The sequence below is a fragment of the Danio rerio genome, chromosome 14 (assembly GCF_049306965.1).
Source record: "Danio rerio strain Tuebingen ecotype United States chromosome 14, GRCz12tu, whole genome shotgun sequence".
Taxonomy (NCBI): domain Eukaryota; kingdom Metazoa; phylum Chordata; class Actinopteri; order Cypriniformes; family Danionidae; genus Danio; species Danio rerio.
The window spans coordinates 43,407,993-43,429,827 of NC_133189.1; the positions used below are offsets into that span (position 1 = coordinate 43,407,993).

A 21,835-nucleotide genomic window follows, 5' to 3' on the forward strand; every position below is an offset into this window, starting at 1 on the left:
AATTTAAAATATTAATTGATACACTCTTCTTATTCATTCATTTTCTTTTCTGCTTAGTTAATAATCTGGGGTTGCCACAGCGGATTGAACTGCCAACTTATCCAGCAAATGTTTTTTGTAATATTTTGTTTTATTTACCATTTTTATAAGATTTTTAACAAACACAGTACAATACAAATAGTAATACAAAAATAATAATAAATACAATACAAAATAATTGACATTAGCCCCATCCCACCCCCTCAAAAAAAAAAAAAAAAAAAAAAAACAAAGGGAGGAATCGTCTTAGTTACCAAATATACATAAGTATACACATGACATATGTAGCATAAACAAATTTTTAAAAAGATGACAGTATTCACATTTCTACAAAGTCAGTGTCATGAATATATGAGTTAGAGATGAAAATTTCCAAAGGTAAAATGCTAGATTCCCAAGAGTCTTAAAATAGGTCCCCATGTGGTTTCAGCTTTTTTCTGTGAAGTTTCAAGACGTCGCTCCATTTGAATGACATAAAGCAGCTCATTCAACCATCTCTTAAAACAGTGAGCCTTTGGAGACTTCCAATTAAGTAAGATCATCTTTTTAGCTGTGATCATGCCAACCATCAGGGCTTGCTGTTGGGTTGAAGGAAAAGTGTCCATTATGTTTGAATATCCAAAAATAGCCAAATTGTAGTCAGGTTGGATAGTGGTTCCATAAGCACTGGAAAACAACTCAAAGATGCTGGACCAAAACTCATAAAGAACAGGACAAAACCAAAATAAATGTGACAAAGTCCCCTCTGCTCTACCACATCTGTCACATTTAGGAGATACAGAGGGAAAGATTTTATCCAGCAAATGTTTAAGCCTTCCAGCTGCAGCCCATCACTGGGAAGCATCCATACACTCTCATTCACACAATTAAGCTCACCCAATTCACGTTTTTGCATGTCTTTGGACTTGTGGGGGAAACTGGAGCACCCAAAGAAAATCCACGCCAAAACGGCGGAGAACATGCAAACTCCACACAGAAACGCCAACTGACCCAGCCGAGGCTCAAACCAGCGACCTTCTTGCTGTGAGGTGATTGTGCTACCCACTGCGCTCAGACACAGATCACAAATGTTTTACTTGAAGTTTTGCTCATTTGTTTTGGAAAGCACAGCAAGAATGGTTAATAATAAAGGTGGCTGCTGAAGGTTTGACTTTCACATTAGGCGATGTACTATATGGAATCACTAAAGATTGCTCTATTTTGCAGGATTTGCTCAATATTATCATTGTATTATGCCCTGGCTAAAATGTCAACAAAAACTAAAATACAATTTGTATTGTATTGTATTGCTAATATCTGTTTTATATTGTATGTTTATTGTCATTTGATTGATTTTTGTAACTTTACACTCTTTGTATTTATTTTTTGTATATTATTTTTCTGGACTAATATGGTGCTCTTGTGTTAAGCCTTCTATATTTGATACATAATTTGTAAAGTTGAATGTCACTTTGTAGTAGTTAGATTTCCAATAAAAAAATAATAATGTTTTTACAATAAAGATATTGCCTTCACCATTTTAATCACTGTATTAGGGATATATTTTTAAAACTGTATATTCCTTTTATTATTTTAACTTTTATTAAAATATTCATACGTTATGAACAGCAGCTAATTATTTTCTTTATTCTTTATTTTCACCTGTGAATACTCATCCCGAGGCCTCTAGAGATTGTGCAGCGCCAATGATGTGATCCAAGTTCTGTGAAAAGATAATGCTAAGGTATTAACAAGGAGCTTAGAATGACCAAGAGGCGACACGCTAGTGTAACTTGGGAAACAGCCACTAGAGTGATTTTGGAATAAAAACTCCAATAGAACAACAGCATATTATAAGTCTGTAAAATAAACTATTAAAAGTGCTGATGATTGTGACAATAAGTGTTGTATTGTCGTCTTTCAGGTTGTATCTCAGCTTTAAAAAATAGATAAATAAAAAACAAAGCAGCTGCTTGCCATCGCAAAAGTAATGAAATCCAATGGACGGCCGATCACTTTCACTCCAAAATGGCGGAATCCAGGGCTGTTGCTGGGCGCTGCTGTTGCAATGGAACGTTCTATTGAGTGTCGCCTCTTGGTCATTCTAAGCTCTTTGGTATTAATAATCCTGGACCAGGCCGTATCCTGAGCTGATGCTGTGGTGGTCATAGAGGAGTGGAGAGCTTGAGACTGATTCCTAAAAGACCCCAGTGACAGACGAGTCTCCGCATTGATCTCATGGGCCAACCTGATCACCCTTCTCTATGATAATATCCAGCATTCTTCAGCCTTGGCCGCCTAGACTGCAGCTTTTCACAAGAAGTTTGGCCAGAGGAGAAATGGTCGTGCCCAATCAAGCCTGGTTTCTCTCAAGGTTTTTTTTTACCCCTAACAAACATTTATTTGTCGTGTGTTAGCAGACCACTGTAATCCACATAGCGAGGAAATGAAAACAAAACCTTCGTTGCAGCACATTTATAAACGCAACACTGACAACCTATGTCTCCGGACAATTCTTCTACTTGTTTGAATTATGGTTGGCAACACAACATAGCGTCTCTCTGAACGCTGTTACAGGTAAAAGGAGTCTTTGAAGCTATATCATGCATATTAATGAAGTTACATCTCGTTCACAATAGAGCGCGCTGAACCAAGTCTTTCTCATGAATTAATGAACAGATGAGCAGAAAACTCAATGACTTCGCTTTGTAGCGGTGGTACAGACAGCCAATCTCCACGCTGGAATTTACACAAGAATCTCATCGCCGTGACGTGGCTTCAAAATTTCATTTTCAAACCAGAAGAATTGCTTGAAATAACGCAAAAACAACCGACTTTCACCTTTCTGTGAAATATATTTGTCCTAACAGTGTTTTTAGCAGCACGGGACACTTATAAAGTTGAATGCAATTGCCTCTCTGGATATACCACTAACTGTACTCAAAAAAAAAAAAAAATTACTAAATTACTAAAATATTACTAATACTTTCCTTCTTAGACTGTACTGACCTGAAACTTGCCTAGAGCACTTATTCATTGTTGCTCTTATAGTTGTGTAAATTGCTTCCTTGTCCTCATTTGTAAGTCGCTTTGGATAAAAGTGTCAGCTAAATGACTAAATGTAAATGTATATGATGGCCAACATCTCAAAAAATGTTTTAGTTTTTACCGACCCTTTAAATTAATATATAAATCATCCACTCTTCAATTCATTCACTCTTTTATTTCAACATGCTAATTAATTATATTACAGACGGTTTACTGAATGTAAAAATGACAAACTGCACAACAAATCATTTACAGACAGACATGCCACAGCTTCAACATTACAGATCTTATCTTAAACATATGATATGATTCACATACTGAATTAGAGAAACTACTGTTGAGCGCACTCATTAGCCATGGTCTTTTGTGAGCTAACATGAGTGGGTTGTTGGTACTTTTTTCTCTTCTTTTCAGTTCTCCAGTTTTCCTCCTCTTCGCTGCTCTGATGAGTCTGATCCACATTCTTGCTATTGGAGTCATTTACTGGAGACCTACAGGCAAATCATTGAGTTTGTGGAGGTTCAAAACATAGACCTTAAGTTAAAAAGGCATTTTCACACATTAATTTAATAGTTATTATAACTCACATCATTCCTACTGCCACAGGAGTAAAGATTTTGAATCTTAGAATTTTTAAGAAAGAAAGGTCATTCATTATTAACTCAACCTGGTGCTGTTCTAATGACATTTGCTTGTATCTTAAAAGGTAAAGTGTGAACAACAACAAGCAAACAAGCTCAATTTGTATTATTAATATTTTTGTTTTCCTCATGTTAGTGGGGGTTTCCACCGGGTAATCCGGTTTTCCCCACAGTCCATAGACATGCGCTACAGGTAAATTGGATGAACTAAATTGACGGTAGTGTAGTATGTATGAGAAGTATGTAGTATGTGTGTGAATGAGTGTGTATGGATGTTTCCCAGTACTGTGTTGCAGCTGGAACGGCATCCGCTGTGTAAAACACATGCTGGATAAGTTGGCGGTTCATTCCACTGTGGTGACCCTGATGAATAAAGGGACTAAGCTAAAGGAAAATTAATGAATTTGTGTTGTTGTAGACCAAGAGAAATTAACTACAAGTAAAAACAAACCCTAAAATTGTGTTTCTGTTTGTCCCAATGCCTATAGAATATCTCCAAAACACCTGGGGCCTCATGTATCAACACTGCGTACGCACAAAAACTTTGCGTACGCCAGGTTTCACGCTCAGAATCGCTCACGTTTGGATTTACTAACAATGAACTGAACGTGGGAATATGCGCAGCTCCACGCCAGCTTCTTGGCTGGCGTACGCACATTTTTTGTGCGTGTCTGTTTTATTTCCATTGGCGACTCCTAAAGGCAGTTGTGTTAAATTCCTCTCTACAAAGTGTCTGAGCCTTGCAATGGCAGCTGTATGAGACGGGTTCATCTAGCAGGTATATAAGGTTTCCATACCATACAGTTGAGCAGCTAAACATTAAAGCACAATTTGCAGCAGTCGCCTGTTTTCCCAATGTAATCCGAGCGATCTACCGCACGCACATTGCTATAAAGACACTATCTGAAGATGAATTTGCATGCGTGAATCAGAAACATTTCCATTCAATAAATGTGCAAATAAAATATGATGCACAAACTTATTAATGATTCCTACTTGTCTTTCTCGTGATAAATAGTTGGCAAAATCTGATATGTAGCGGGGGAAAAAAGAAGAAAGAGTGGATTCATAAGACGCTGGATTCGAACCGAGTTCATGCTCGAACGTGTCAAAACATGTTGACATGCGTTTTACGAGCTGCACCAATGAGACTGTTAAGGGTGCTGCAACATTTTACACCTATAAATTACACTATTTCTTTTCCAATTTACTCAGTGCGATGTTCAGACCCAACTGTGTTAACCGCATCAGTTAAACTCTCCCACTCTATTTTTTTTCTTTTGTTGTTAATTCCGGAGAACAAACTTGCAAATAACACCGCCTTTCTCCGGTCTACCTCTGAAAGGAGCACCTCCAATTCACATTCTGTTCAAAGTTTCTCTTCTTGCTTGCTTGCTTTTGCTTTTATTTTTCGTTGGGTTTTGCCAAAGTAGAGTCATTTGCATATTCATTAGGGGTGTCACGATTTCGATTTTTAATCGAAATCGATCGAAATTTATGCTCAATTTCGATTATCGAATCAAAAAATAGAATCGTCGATGCTGCCACGCCCCCATGTCACGTCAGCTTGGCTTGCCAAGCGGGAAAAAAACAGGCTTGTTGAAGTGCTGAACTGCAGAAGCAGGAGACCCGTCGACAGAACTTAAACCCTCTCCTCTTTCAATGAAGTCGCCGGTGTGTAAGCATTTTGGATTTCCAGTGAGTTATGTTGACAACGTTCGTGTTGTCGACAAAAAAAAACACAGTTTTGCAAGCTCTGCTATGTACGTATTACGTACGGTTCGTCCGATAGACAACACCGGCATCGTGATCCTCCACCCTCCCCCGTTGCAAATCCGCTACACACTCAGGCCCTGTTTACACTGTCTTTGTTTTTAAATGGCATTTTAGAACGACAACGATTTGACATCCACAGTGGTGTGTAGCATTTCTGAGCAGCCCTCCTTCCTCTCTACCCCTGAAAATGCACATCACGTGACCACACAGACAGAGACGCACATACAGCCTTGCGTTCGAGACATCAGGTCCAGGCTGTCAGAGGACTGCTTCAATCTTTCCCTCACTCACTTGTACTTAGTCATTTTAGCGAACACCTCGGATACTGTTGGCTGGTTCCTGTTGGTTGTGCACCTTTTTTACCAACGCCATAATAACGACACAGATCACTGTCTATTCACAAGTCCCGCAAAAAAAGTGATTGACAGGTGGTAATTATGTGTGCTTCTTGCCTTTATTCATTTACTGTATGATTTGTTTATGGGTAAAACAAAGACCATGCATTTCAGGTAGTTTAAACGGTAGGCTACAAATAATGAATTGGTCATTAATTAATTAATTATTCATAATCGAATCGTGCCTTTAGAATCGAAAATGTAATCGAATCGTGGATTTGGAGGATCGTGACACCCTTAATATTCATACGGGGGAGGAGGCAGGGAGGGGTTTTGTGCTCGTGCATGTTGCGCTCAGTTTCACGTTCATTCAGATGTACAAAAGAATATGCGTGAGATTCGGCGTACGCAGTGTTTCATACGTCTGAATTTTTTTCTGCGTACGCACATTTACAGCTTTGTGCGTACGCAATGTTTTAGTATGATTTCCACGCAAGTCTTCATACATGAGGCCCCTGGAATATAAAACACATCATTTTAGAGTTTTCTGATGTTGTTTTTATTATTAAAAAGCTTAATGCTCATTGTTATAGTGCAATAAATGGCTAAACCTAGTGCTACAAACCAGCATGTTAATTATGTCAGGGATAATTTTAAATGCACATTTAAATGCACAAAGTACAAAACACAAAGAACCTTTAAAGGTTCAAGACAACCTGGAGTACTTTTTTGTGTTGATTTGTGTGTGTTAAGCATCATTAGCAGCTGTCAGCTTTAATTGTGGGAAAACTGGATATATTTGAGCTTGTCAGCTAATTTCATCTTCCGGGTTTAAAAAGATTTTTGGGGCGGGATCAAAATCAGTGACGTAGCGATATTCGGCTAGTGTAGTGATGACACGTCTGTTTTTTCATTATTATTCACAGCGGAGTTTTCTAATCCTATGATAAGACCCTGCTGCTTAATTATTTATAAGAGTACGCGTTTTCCGAAGGCAAGGCAGACCTGCCAAGCGGCGAGACTCTATGACTGGGGTCATAACCATTAACATCCATAGTATCGTATTTGTTGTCTACTAGTGTATGGAAGTCAATGGTTAAGAGTTTCTTTAAAATATCTTCATTTAGGCTCAGTAGAAAATAGAAACTCATAAAGGTTTGGAACCACTTAAGGGTGAGTAAATAGTGAATACATTTAAATTTTTGTGAACTATCCCTTTAACTAAAGTTTATGATATACAGTACAGCACCAAAACAAGCTGTTTTGTACAGTTTTAAAATAGGGCTGCACGTTATTGGAAAAATCTTTCAGTGCGATTATTTTGTTTTGTTGCGATATATGTATGAATATAAATATAATTTCACCAGGTGATTTGAATAGCTCTATTTGAAAATATTTCATTAAAGTAGATTGACTGGGTTGATCAAGTCTTTTTAATATAATAAATTATAAGCATTCAGCAGGTAAAATAAGTATTGAAAACGTCTAGGAATTCTAGGACCACGTATTGAATTTTTTTCTGGGAATAATATTTCTGAGAGAGAAAGAACTGAACTATAAAACATATTTAATACTTTATATAAAATAATTTTTGAGGGGGTAATGGCAGCTTAAAGACGCCTCTCATATGGGGAATGAAGTCACATGAATTGTTTCAACAGAATATAAAAATCTTGATAGTTCTGTGGATCTCGTCTATCAAATCTGATCTTTAATTTGTATTTTCTATTGGATTCAAGTCAGATAATTGGCTGGGCTATTCTACAGCTTGATTTTCTTTCTCTGAAAGCATTTGAGAGATTCCATGGCTGTGTTTTGGAGCATTGTCCTGCTGAAACATCCACCCTGGTTTCATCTTCATCATCCTGCTAATGTAGATGTTGGAATAAAGCAGCTAATATTAATTTACAATGACGAAGGGTAGAGGGTTGCTGAATGACTATTGAGAGATTTCAGCTGCTGTCTGGCCTTTCGCTACTTTTCTACACCTCCCTGTCTTCATGTGTTCAATACTTTTTTCCTGCGTCATTTGATTTTATTATGCAAAACGTAACTTGCACACTAATTAGAATTTTTTTTTTTTGCATATATGGATTTCTTTGGTTGTTACCAACATCCAGGCCAAATTTCAAGCCAACAGCACCTTTGAAATATGTTTTAGCAGAGAAAAATTGTGAAGTGTTAAACACTTATTTTCCCCACTGTATACAAATGAAGCAAAAATAAAAGTTAAATAACTAATCCTTAATAGTTTTTTGGAGAATCAAACAGTATTTAAACACAGAAATTAAGCAATCAAACATAAAATAATATAGTCATTATTGTATAAATATTTGTATACAATAATTAAAATTTATATAATAATATCTTTATCTTTTAATCCTTAATTAATAATCTAATATTACTATGGGACTATTGTGCATACACACATTGCGATATCGATGCTTAAACAATATATTGTTCAGCCGTAGTTTAAAATAACTCCAAAAGCCAGGCACCTTACATTTACAAATGGCCATGTGTGGTTTTAAATGAAAAAATAATGTGGATATGGTTAAATAAAAGCAGGACATCGCGTGGTCCAAAAAGAAAGAAGATACTATGGCATAATAGAACAACACCAGGATGAGTAAATGATGCCTACTCTAACTATCTCTTAAAGTGTACTCTAATATATTACATTACAGTGTATTATTTTTTAGGACTCTAACATTAATTACGTTCACAGTGATTTAGCAGTTTCTAATAAGCAATCTTCTTAATGTGCAGTCATTAAACCAAGAAGTCATGAGATTAAACATCAAAGCAAGTTCCTTCGAGCTACAGGATTCCTGAGAGGAAGTGGTAGAGCAGGAAGTGATGGGCGAGGAGTGAGTGTTCTCATAAAACCCAGGAAGAGGAAGATGACAAGCACTGTAAAGTTGACACAGCGCAGCAGAAGGGAGAAGGGTTGGCATGCAGAGGCTGGCACTGACCTGGGTGCATCAGGAATGCATACTGGAGGATCCTCACAAATGCGGACAGACTTGCTCTCCCGAGACAGGACAGGGTTGGGTTCGGTGGGTTGTTCAGACTGCAATGGGATCACAACTGGCTTCTCGACAGGATGACTGGGGGTTTTTTCTTCTGCTTTTTCATTCGAGTTCTTGCTTGGCTCGGTATCCTGGGTTGTGGTTTCGTCTTTTACAGATGCAGAGTTTTCTTCTGGAACAGGAAACTTCTCCCGACGGCGTTTCTGTACTTGTGCTTTGTTCACCTCTGAAAACAAACAACATAACATTTATGACCAGCATATGATAACAGAGGGAAGTTGCAAGTTACCAATGCATTGATGATATGAACAGTTGGATGTGCCAAAACGCTCTTCAGTTAAACAAAGAGAAAACTGAAGTCAGTGCGTTTGGGAACAGAGATGAGGTTCTCAAGGTAAATGCGTAGCTTGGCTCCATAGGTCAAAAAACAAAAAAAATTCAATCTAGGTGTGATTCTGGAGTCAGATCTGAGTTTCAGTGGTCATATGTCAAATAAGTAAATCAGCATACTAACCTCTCAAAAACATTGTAAGAATTAGAGGCTTTGTTTCCAGTGATGAGTTTCAGAAACTTGTTCATGCTCTTAACCACCAGCAGAGTGGATTACTGTAATGGACTGCTCATTGACCTTCTCAAAACACACTTTTATGTCTTCTTTTGTTTTTCATTCCTTTAAAACTTGTTTTAACACATTTTATGTGTTATTTTATATATGTTTTTATTCATTGTTGTCTTTATTTTCTTGTTACTTTTACTCTTGTTTATGTCAAGCACCTTGAATTACCATTGTATATGAAATGTGCTCTATAAAAAAACCTGCCATGCAAATGTATTCGCTCACTTTTTAATTGTTTGTGGTTTAAGAAGTATTTTTATAGGCATTTCTATAAAACTGTTTATAATGTCATGTCATAAACAAAATCAGCTATGAATTTAATCCCAATGTTGCAAAGTTTAAATTGAAGCAAAAAGTATTTAAAATCTACTATTAATTTTATAGTTCATATTTCCATTCGGGATAAATAAGGTCTTAACTAACTAACCGTTACCTAACTTAACTAAAGTTGTCTTGCATTTAACAGCCTTATATCATTCATTTTAAGTTGCAGTTGTTCTTAGCATCTATGAAAACAACATATTTCAAGCATATGTATGCATTTATAGAAATATGTAAGTATTTTGAGATTGGTGAGATCTGCTGTGTTCACTGGGGCAAAAAATAAGGAACAATTAATTTATTTTTGGCACATTTTGCTTACGATGAGTTTATGTTTGGTGGACTTTTCTGTACAGCGTTGTGAATAGTGTTTTTGTCTGCACTAACTTTGCGGTTAAGCAGAATTGTTTTAAAACCATTGTATTAAAAAGAACTGAGTTCAGTTAAAGCTCACAACAGGGGTGTCTTTACCCTTAGAGCTGTTCAATCACACCTGTGTGATTAGAATATTCAGTTCATTTTATGATCAGCTCTGCTGAATTCAAATCAGTTTTTCTGCCATGGCAATAATATTATTATTTTGCACCATCATCTGACAGATTGCTTTCTTCATATCAGATATACACTTTTTAGGAAGCTAGAATATTTACTCTATTGTTTTCCTAATTAAGCAGACGCTTTCATTAACTTCAGGACAAGTTGTTGAATTTATATGTTGTAAATTAGTCAGCTTTAGTTTCTCCACTGCAGTACACATTATAGATCAGCTAATATGATCTATAGAATGCAAATATGTGTTCTCATGTGAATTGTGTTCTTCTTACACACATTTGAGAATCGGAATATCAGATATACTGAACCCTATTGACCTTTTTCTTCAATGTGGAGTCATTTTATGATTGTTTTACAGCTTCCAGTTCAGTTTCCTAAGGGAGTAATGACTAGAAATAATGAACGGTCAAACTATTTGCTCTACAAAAAAGTGTGTTCATTATTATATAGATAAAGTAGAATAATATAACATGAAAATATCGGTTTACAACATCAAGCAGCATAATGAGCGTTTTTTAACATCTAAAATTAATAGAAGTGAATGAGAACGGAAGTCTAAAGGCAGAAGATTCAAACGGCTGCACTCGCTCATACACAAAGAATAAGGTCAATAAAGCCGCTCGCATCATATCATCTGATACATGAGTTTCTAAGACCAATATCACATCAATATAAGCAATATTTTGTTTAAAAATCTGCTGAATATGATTTGATACTTTGTATTCTATTGCTTGGATGTTTTAATAAACATATTTTTGCCTGTTTTTGATATGTCAGGCTTTACAGGGTTAATAAGACTGTGGATTTTTGCAAAAAATAAAATAAAATAAAAAATAAAAATACACTGTTGCTGTCATGATAAATCTGACTTATAAATCTGAACTTATAAAAGTAATGCATTATATATAATGGTCATATTTAAAAAAAAAAAAAACTCAAGTGGGGGATCAGCTAGAGAATTTAAAACTTGCACATGAAAGAGTTAACAAATCTAACCTTCAATATAGATGTAAAAATAGAAAACTAATGCTCATAGATGAAAAACAATTACCATTAGGTGTGTATTTAATCTTTAGTTCTTCAAGCTTGACTTGAAGCTTCATATTGTCACTGTGTCTTAGTTTCAGTGCTTGCTCTGTGCCATAGAGTTTCCTCTCCAACTCCAATACTCTCTGACTTTCAGAGAGAGCCTTCATTCTCGCCATTGATAACTCTTCCTTTAGTTTCTCAGCATCCTTCCTATAAAAAACATCACCAATATTATTTTTTTAAAAGTCCAATAGCACCCTGATAAGGTAAAAGTAACTGATGAGAGAACACTTACTTTGAATTTGCAAGTTGCATTTTTAATAGATCTGTGTAATATGTCTCATCCTTAAGCTCGCCTTCATTAGATGGAGGATGTGGATGGTGGTCTTTTACAGCCATCTGTTGGCGACATGGTTATTAGTAACATGTCTCAAACATTAATGTTTGTTGGATGTAATACAGTAAGCTTACCTTCTCTTTCTCCAGTTCTCTTACTTTCATCATCAGGCTTTCTATCTCTTTGTTCTTGTCAGATAACATGAATTGCAATCGTTCAAGCTGGGCTGGGTCGGCCCTGTTGCCCTGGAGCTGCATAAGAGTGGCTATCTGCATCTAAAACAGCAGACGCAAGAAATAATTTAAATCGACGTACATAATACTGAAATTCATGGGAAAAAATTAAATAAAATGTACCTTCATGTGGTGCATATGTTGTTTGGTGAGGACATGTTGCTTTTGAAGAGACTCATAATTTCTTTTCATGCTGTTCAGCTGCCGCTCCATTGCTGCTCTCTTGTCTTCTACCTGTGCAAATCCAAATATTTTTGTCAGGTTTTTAAGTTCCTCATTTGTAATGCCGAGTTTACACTGCACAATTTTCAAAGTAGCAAGCTACGTCTCACAACCAAACACACGTGAGAAGAGTTATGAAAACACATTTATAGTGTGTGTGTGTGTGTGTGTGTGTGTGTGTGTGTGTATGTATACACATATATATATATATATATATATACATGTATATATATATATATATATATATATATTATATTTTGCTCACCTAGCATTTAAAGGGAATTTGTACTGACATTGCTCAGATGACATGTCAAACAGACATGGGTGCTCCTGCGAAAGTTTTTTTTATTTTTCTTTTTTTGGGTCCAAACAGACCAAAAAACAATCACTTTTAAATTCTCTTCCAACTTCCCGCTGGCCTGGATGCTGCTTTCTCATTGGCTGTAGGTAATCGCCGATGTTATTTTTAATCAGAACACATTTTACAATTGATGACAGCTTCAGATATTTAGCATGCCATATATCTCATGAATATCGGAAACTTTTCGGCAATTCTCTCACGTCTTTGATAGTTGTGTAATTGTTACTCATATGAACGAGCACTGATTTGCCTGTGATTTCAGACTTTTGTCTGCGATTTCTCAAAAACCTGTCAGTGAGTCAAAATCGTGCAGCCTGAACTCGGCATAAGTTTATAGTAATATATAGTTATTGCGTTTAAGTCTCATAATCAAAGCTCTTGCTACACTTAAATAACACTATGCTAAAAAGTAGAAGTAATGCTGTACCTCAGAAAACAAGGAATTGCCTTTGCTGTTTGGATCTTGTGCCTGCTGCAACACCTGCTCCAGCTGGATCTGAAGGTCTTGGTTTGCCTCACGAGCTTTCTACATGGAAGAGAACAAAAAGGATTAAGTATTAATGCCTTATTATTGAGTGAAGAAAATGTGCAGCATGGAAAATGTGTTTCAGAGCAGTAACTCTACTGATGTACACTGTATTATCTTTCAAAAGTTGGTAAATGACAGGGATTCTGCAGGTTTCACCAAGTTAAATTTAAGACTTTTTAAGAGCATTATGAATGAAATTTCAAAAATGGTTAAACACTAAGGAATTTTTCAAATGGCCCAGATGAAAATTATTATTATTTATTATATTTAATAAAACAAATAACAATTTAATAAAAAAAAAAACTAATTACAATATTTAGATAATAATAAGAAAAATATTTTAATATTATGTAAAAACAAGCTAGCTTTAGTTGTATCCACACACTTTTTTACCAACATTAACAAAAAAAAAAAAAAGTTTAAAAAAATAACTATAAAAAACAAAATCTATGCACAACTATTTGTCCAGGTTGGTGTAATCAGCAGTAAATACATAAAACACCTTTAAACAAACGCTTAAAACCATTATGGTAAATAGTGTTAAAAATGACCTTTTTTAATAAAAAGTCTGGTTTATTTAGATGGTTGTTGGTGATTGTTTGGGTGTTGTCCGGATTGTGTAACTATACATGAATAAAAGAAAATAAAGACCCGTTTAGAAAAGATTTAAGACCTACAACTCAATATTTCAGTAAATTAAAGACTTTTTAAGGCCTAAAATTTCAATTCTAAGATATTTTAAGACCCTGCAGATTTTCTGAAAGGATCTATTAAATCTATCAACTGAAAGTTAAGCCTATAACATGGTTTCAAAAGGTTTTTTTTTTTACACAAATGCTGTTATTTAAAACTTTTTATTCATTGTGAAATAAATTTAAAAAACAGATTATCACACTACAATGGTTTCTGCAGCATGAAAGTACAGCTTTGATTTATTTAATAAATGAAGAATATATATATATAAAGTTTTAATAGTAATTTTACTTAATATTTGATTAAACTTCATTGAACTGTGACAAATGTCTATTTTTTAAATATTACCCTGACTAAGGTATTGGTATTATAAACAATTGTTTTACAAAAATGTGTATTGACATGCCTCCAAAGCGTTATAGCAGGACACTGCCTCTTTCTCTCTCTCCTCCTTCTCTTCTGTGAGTCTCTCTAGTTGCCTCTGGAGGGTGGTGTTGGCCAAATGTAACTGTTCGTCTTTGTATTGAGCCTCCTGAAGCTCCTGCTCCAGAGTAGCCTGTAAGACAAGATAACACTTCAACATCAAGTGCACACAAACATGGCTTATGCCCTCAAACCTATATACACTTCCATTCAAAATAGTTATCAGACAGTACTCTACCATTGCAGATTCCAACTCCATCTTCTGCACTTGCAGCTCAAGGATCTCTGAGGACATTGTTTCATGTGCGCGTTCTGTGAGGGCACGCAGTTCTTCAGTTTTGCTGTTTAGTGCTTCAGCTTGCTGGTCCAGCTTGTGTCTCATCTGCTTCTCGGCAAGCTGAGCCTCCTCTAAATCAGTCTTCATTTTCACCACCTGCAAAGCAATTTGATAAAGTCAATAAATAATTTTGATTTCATGCTTAAAAGGTGAAAAGGAAATCGAATCACTATTTTACTGTCTCTCAATTGGTTCCAAAGCTTTAAGAGTTTTCTTTTTTTGTTGTTGTTGAACACTAAAGAAGAAACTTTGAAGAATGCTATAATCCAGTAACCATTCACTTTCATAGTAGAAATACTAGGAAGTCAGAGGTTATCGGTTTTCAGCATTTTTCAAAGTATCTTCTTTTGTGTTCAGGTTTGTGACAAGTGAAAATTGAGTATATGTTGACAGAATTTTCAGTTTTGGGTGAACTATCCCTTTAAACCTTATTAAATCCCTTTCCTCCCTTCCTAGGTCAGAAATATAGGGCTGTATTAATATGTATGGCAATACAAGGTGCATGATATAATAGTATATAATATTGTATATTAACACAATTCTTAATTGATTCAGTATCAAATATGGTGATAGTGCATAAAATAATGGTATTCCCAGAGAGCACGGGTTGGGATATTGAGAGTTGAGGTAGGTTTTTGTGGTGTATTTTCACATCTAGATCGTAGATAAGATGACGAGATCATTGCAATTAGATATAAAGTTCAGCAAATGTATCAATGCACAAGAATAAAAGCAAAGTGATGAAAGCAAAACAAAGAATTAAAGATGGCACAGACAGAGGCTGTCACATTACCTGAACATTCCAATACATGAAAGTATTTATAACAGGGGTGTCAAAAACTCTGTCCTGGAGAGCCGGTGTCCTGAAGAGTTTAGCTCCAACCCTAATCCAGCTAATCAAGCTAATCAGCTAATCAAGCTCTTATAAGATATACTAGAAACATCCTGGCAGGTGTGTGGAAGCAAGTTGAAGCTAAACTCAGCAGGACACCAGCCCTCCAGGACTGAGTTTGGACACCCCTGATTTATAACAACATGAGCCATTTGTAGAAGATTGTGAGCGGTGTTACTTATATAAGGGCTGGCCGATTAATCAAAAAGTAAACGAAATTGACATTCAGAACCTATAATCAATCTAAGTTTTCCATGCCTTTCCCTACCGCATGTGGACTCACGTGGCCCTGCTAATGTACAAGACATGTTGTGAAATGTAGCTGCTGAACTGAAAAATGTTCAGCATTTACCAGCCACATCTGATCTCTGGTCAAGTCGGATGATGGACCCATTCTTGAGCCTTATTTGCACTACACTGATGATGATTGAAAGCTACACCAGAAAGCCTTAAGATGGCATATATCCCATTACATTAAAATGTGTGTTTTAATTTCAACGTTGATGTTCAATAAATAATCAAAAATAGTTGATAGTGTGTGTTTCCTATAATTATTTTAAAATCAAGTAATGCACCCTCTGTTCAAAACTCTTGTAATATGTGAGCGTATTTACTGTACAAAACCTGTCAGTGAACGATGAGGACTAAAAAGAAATAAATAAATTATTAACTGTAATGGAGTTAAAATGTTTAATTATTCAAGGTCTTGATTTCAGGCTAAAATAACCCAGCCCTAACTCATATACAGAATAGTAAGCAAGCACAATTATAGTTTTTGGTTGACAAATACATTGATGTTAGGGCTGCACAATATTGAAAAAATCTGACATTGCAATATTTTGTTGCAATATATACTGCAATACGAATATAATGTTACCAGATGAATTGAATAACTCAGAATACACACACACACATATACACATATACATATATATATATATATATATATATATATATATATATATATATATATATATATATATATGAATACAATAATTGAATACATATAGATTTATAAATATTTTATTTATAAACAAAACAGAGCAATAATAAAAGTTAAATAAACAGTGCTTTATAATTTAGTGAGGGGTTTAACAGTATTCAGATATAGAAATCCAACAATCAAACATAACACGTCATCACTGTATAAATCATTTTAAGCAATATTATACAATATTCTTTATCTTTATTAAATACTTTAATCCTGTGATGTGACTATTTCTGATACACACATTGTGTAATCTATGCTCAATCGATATATTGTTCAGCCCTAATTGTTGTACTGATTTAGGCTGTTAAATTCTTACAGCTGGCACAAAACACATTGTGAAAACACCATTGGGTATATTGTGACATGATTGACACTCCCAGTCAGAAATGATTGAAACATTCAAAAATGATATCCGTCAGCTTTTATGGAAAAAGAAAATGGAAGAGAAACCAATGCTAGAAAGTATATGACTTCTGAAAAGAACGAATGAGCTCACCTTGTTTTTTAAGTCGCTGATCTCCACAGCATGGTTCCTCTCCAGCAGTGTTTGTTGCTGCTCCATTTGATGTTTTTGTTGGGTTCTGACAAGATCAAATTCAGACCTTAGACTCTCCAACATGCGGATCTTTAACTCAACTTCTCTTTGCAAAGAGTATTTATCTTGTTCCAGGGCCTGAAATTAGAGAACATTCATGACATAATAATGTATTTTTATTAAGGAAATCTATCACTGACACACAATTCATGGTTTCTGCTACATTCATTCTTCCATGGCGAGACGCCACACCAAAATACATTCCTGCCACTGCTTCATTACAGTTTCTCATTAAAAACCTTCAGTTGATAGAAGTAAAGTTGGTTTTATATTCGGATTTTCAGACATTCCCCTTAATAATATCATTTCAGAAAAGTATTCATTGCAAATTTTAAATAGGGAAATCATATTAGCAGCCAATGACTATCAAAGTACAACATTGTTCACCGTCAAATAAACAGTGTTAATGTTGTTTTCAGGTCACACTTGCATGCTAATTCCGATCGAATATTCAAAGTAACATCGTAAACAATATATAGACTGCTAAATAAACGAATGTGTGAATATAAAACCAACTTTACCTCTATCTTCAGTTGTTGCTTTTTTTTAAATAGCGTTTTATAATCACACTAAAACGTATTAAACTGTAAGCAAATTATAAAAGAGTAAACATTTCTGTAATCGTAGTAGTGCTGTGCGTTATTTGTTTAAGGTTACATGCTGACTGACTGACTAATGGGGCTGTGCGATGCGTGAGGCCAGCATTCAAGCTTTTAGTTATGATGAACACAGTTTCCATAATTTTACTTTATTTATAGAAAAAGGTCTTTGGTTCTGCATACAATGACTTTATCTTGCAGGAGTTTATGGCCGTTTCACTTTACTTCAGAATGCATCAATGCCATTGGTCTATTAGAGACATTCAGAAATCTTCCTAGTAAATGTTGGAAACATTCTCGTTACATAAATGCAATAAATCACACTTCTGCAGCGTTTATTTGAGAGCGCACAAGAAAATCTACGCTTGAGCAGCTCATATTTTAGGGGGCGTGCTAAAAGTTTTGTGCATGAACAGAGGAAATTGGCGCGCAAGCAATAAGATTTGCATGCTCGTATTACATTAATGCGATCTTAACTTATAATTCTGCACTCATCACATTTGCCATTGAAATAACACCATATGTAGTTGGAAGATCTGTGTAAAAGGCCTGCCACCACGGCTGGAAAAAATCCTAGAGGAAACACTCCAATAATCACATTATTGAGATCAAGGATTTGGTCAGTAGTACCTCAATAACATTGGACATTTCAGTTCGTTGTTCTTCCAATCTGTTGTGCAGTTCCATTTTTTCATCCAAAAGTTGAAGTCCATACTGTCCAGCCCTTTGAAGAGCCTCTTCACCATCCTGCACCTTTCGCCGCAACACTTTAATCTCATCCTCTAGATCGGACATCTGAAATGAGAGAGAGAAAAATGTGTACTGAATGTGATAGAATTGGTCAAATGTGGTTTTCAAGCATCAAAACAATCACTGGGTGACATGCTGCAAAAAGTAACTATAAATGTCAAATATTTTATCATGATTAACAAAAGTGAGAAAACGAAATGCCACTTAATCTAACAGTAATTTAAAACTCAAGCAAATAAAAAATCTTACAGCTTTTTCAAACAACAATTAGATGACAAATGCTTAATTTTACATAATAGTATCAAAATGAGGCACCAACATTTTTGAATATTGAATAAAATTGAAAAAATTAATATCCAAATAAAAATTTAATATTTGATCCATTTCTCAGTGTATATAGGCAATGTATGTTGGTGCATATAAACAAAACAGATCTATTAAACAGATATATTTACTCAAATAAAATTTCAGTCAAACATATTTAGAAATTGAAAGATACAATTAAATATAAGCAGAATATTGCAACAAAAAATAACAACTTACAAAATTTCAAATAAATGTTTCCATTTTATTTTTGCTTCTCTTACTTTTCCTCTTTTTTAAATTTGTATTTAATATTTTTCTATAACAAAGTTGGGTGTACTAGTTTTTGGACCATTATTGTAAGGTATTTTGTTAGATAAGCTCCAGATTTGGCTTCAGTACTGACTAATCTAATGTAAATGCAAAAAAATAATATTGTATAGCTTTATATTAAAAGAATTAATTTAACAGATAGATTTGTGAAGGCATTTATATATGTTGAGCACTGTATGGGTTTATACCATTATAACCATTATATTGCCTATTAGACAGTTTTACATTTAAAATAAAACTCTAACAGGTTTATGATAAGTGAAGGTTGCGAAAATGATGACAGAATTGTCTGTTTTGGGTGAACTATCCCTTTAAACCTAAAGTGTGTCATTTCTTTGCTACAAGTAGCATTATCAAAGGCAAAAAATACAGTTGTTTTCAGACTTTCACCCTATCCTCCAATGTATAGAAGACTGCATTAATAGGTATCGCAATGCAATAGTGCATATTTATATAATTCTTGTTAATTTATTTAATTTAGTATCAAATATCAGAATATTGCATAAAATGATGGTAAACCCCAGACAGCACACATTTGGACAGTAACATTTAAGGCTAGTTTTTATGATGTATTTTCACATCTTGACTAGGCACAGGATGATAACCGCCTGCCACCACAACTGGAAAAAATCGTTGAGCAAACACTGCATTAATGCACCGTTTTCAAGGTGTACCACAGTTTGGAAAAATCAAGGTTCTAATACCGCTAAAATGTTCTGTTATACTGTTCCATGGTTATATGTAGGGCCAGACGGAATCTGCGGATGTTTTTTGCTATTTCTGCTGAGAATTTTGGTAAAAATCCGCGGATTTCTGCAGAATTATTTTGGGAGTATCCAGCGGAGTATCAAAACTAAAACCTTAATATATGAAACAAAAAGTAATAAATTACTGAATAAAAACTGAATAAATTTAGATTGACACATTTACTCAAGTAAATAAACAGAATTAATGATGGGGCAAAAAATCTGCAAAATTCTGCGGAAAATCTGCAGAATTCTGCGCGCGCAGATTCCGTGTGGGCCTAGTTATATGTAAGGTTTTTTTATGTATTTTTATTTGTTGTAAAGAAATCTGTGCTTTTGAAGCTAATGAAGAAAGCATAAATTAGTGATTTATTTTAACTATTTAGCCTGACATTTTTAGTGCTCCAAAATATTGTTTCTTAAAATAAAATAAATTGTGTACAATGGGGAAAAGTTTTTTTTTTTTTTTTTTGTTTTACCCATACATTTAAAAAAATAACTCAGTTTAAAGCAGTAATCACAATACCGTAATATTTTTATACAAGGTTATCATATCGTCAGAAACTTATACCGGCTCAATCTTGACCATCGATACGAGAAGATCACTCCAATTTGGGCATGGGCTGGTATAAGATTTTGACGGTATGATAACCTTGGATAAAAACAAACAAAAAATAAAAAATCAGTTTCATGATATTGTAATTAATGCTCTAAATTAGGTGCTTTTTAAATGTCTGGGTAAAAAACAACAACAAATTATTATTATTAAATTAACTATTAGTCAGTTTTACCATTTAAATAAAAAGTAATCATTCATACAGTATGATCACATATTTTAAATAATTAAAGTGAAGCTGAATAACAAAAAAATATTTATTGTCATTTTATTAAATAACGTTACCTAACTTAACTACATTTTATTAAGCTACTTAAAACATTACACAAGTACACATTTTACTTAACTCTAATGTTCTTGCATATTTAAATGACTTGGGTAAACTAGCATTACATTGTTTATACATTAGCTCAGTCTATCCCTGTCAATCACCATTCACTTTCATTCTTGCATGTGTGTTTATAGAGGAATATTAAATGGTAACTTAACGTTACAAGGTGTTATGTTTATAAGAAAGTTATACATATCTGGAATTGTGATGTTGAGTATCATAAATGACATTAACAGCATTAGTTCGTTGCAACGGGCTAACTAACTTAATGTTATGTAAACTTCGATCAAAGACATCGCGCGGCATTCATAATCAACCCGTTTTCTTAGCATCATATCTAATTGACACCTACAGTAGAAAGCATTCATCTGAACGGGTTACCTTCAAGTTTGAATGGTATTTGGCGATAGAAACACTTTAACTGAAGACTGAGGAACCTCCGCCGCTTTCCTGCTGGAGAACTTTCAAACGGCTAGTTTGAATTCTGCAGCAGTCTTCAATCACATCTCGCGAGAAAACGCGAGGATTACAATCCCCCCCCAAAACACCGCTCTCCGGGCTATAATGCCTGCCAGTCACCGTGGTCATTAAATGCATTTCTTGGATTTGGGTTCCAAACAAATTATTAAACAGTGCAAAAAACTGAAATTACTTTTACACGACGTTGCATATAAATGTTCCATAGATTCAAATATTATAATAAAGTAAAATCCGCTTTGTTGATGTTTCTGTTTTGGCTAGAAGCTAACGATAGCATAGCTTACCAAAATAACGCTTTCACTCATTTTCCTTCGGCTTAGTCCCTTTATTCATCAGTGGTCGACCAAAATAGCTTATAACATTATCAGCTTAAGCTTACCCATTCACTAGCTTATATTGGGGCATATTTGTATAAAATGGTTTGTATATAAAATGATAAAACTATTGTGAATTGTACAAATTCTTTTTTCCTCTTGTGCTCAACAAGGCTGCATTCATGTGAAATAAATCTTAGTTTGTGCATATGCTTTCTTTCAGCATTATCAATCCAGTTTTTATTGTTACATAATCTCTCCCTTACAAAAATAGCCTACAGGAATCCTGCAGGAATTTCATACAGGTATCCTACAGGATTTTCAGCTCATTTTCCTGTAGGAATACCTGCAGGAATTTTATGAAGGAAATTTTAAGATATAA

The 21,835-nt window shown here is 34.7% G+C and overlaps 1 protein-coding gene across 2 annotated transcripts; it reads right to left on the bottom strand.

The window, feature by feature from the left end:
• Nucleotides 1-3,221: 3,221 nt before the first annotated feature.
• spdl1 (spindle apparatus coiled-coil protein 1) lies at nucleotides 3,222-21,125 on the bottom strand. Of its 2 annotated transcripts, NM_001104942.1 has the most exon segments (12): nucleotides 3,222-3,557; nucleotides 8,794-9,076; nucleotides 11,391-11,578; nucleotides 11,664-11,767; nucleotides 11,840-11,980; nucleotides 12,062-12,172; nucleotides 12,949-13,047; nucleotides 14,150-14,299; nucleotides 14,405-14,599; nucleotides 16,883-17,059; nucleotides 18,211-18,375; nucleotides 21,041-21,125. In NM_001104942.1, coding segments are annotated over 11 exon segments (1,773 nt in total). In that variant the 5' UTR covers nucleotides 21,041-21,125; the 3' UTR covers nucleotides 3,222-3,397.
• Between the last annotated feature and the right edge of the window lie 710 nt (nucleotides 21,126-21,835).

Coding starts and splice junctions, on each gene's coding strand:
- spdl1 (XM_073921558.1), bottom strand. CDS start 14,590: ATGAAGACTGATTTAGAGGAGGCTCAGCTTGCCGAGAAGCAGATGAGA. Junction 11,981..12,061: donor AACATATGCACCACATGAAG/GTACATTTTATT, acceptor CTGCTGTTTTAG/ATGCAGATAGCCACTCTTAT. Junction 11,579..11,663: donor ATGCAACTTGCAAATTCAAA/GTAAGTGTTCTC, acceptor TGTTTTTTATAG/GAAGGATGCTGAGAAACTAA.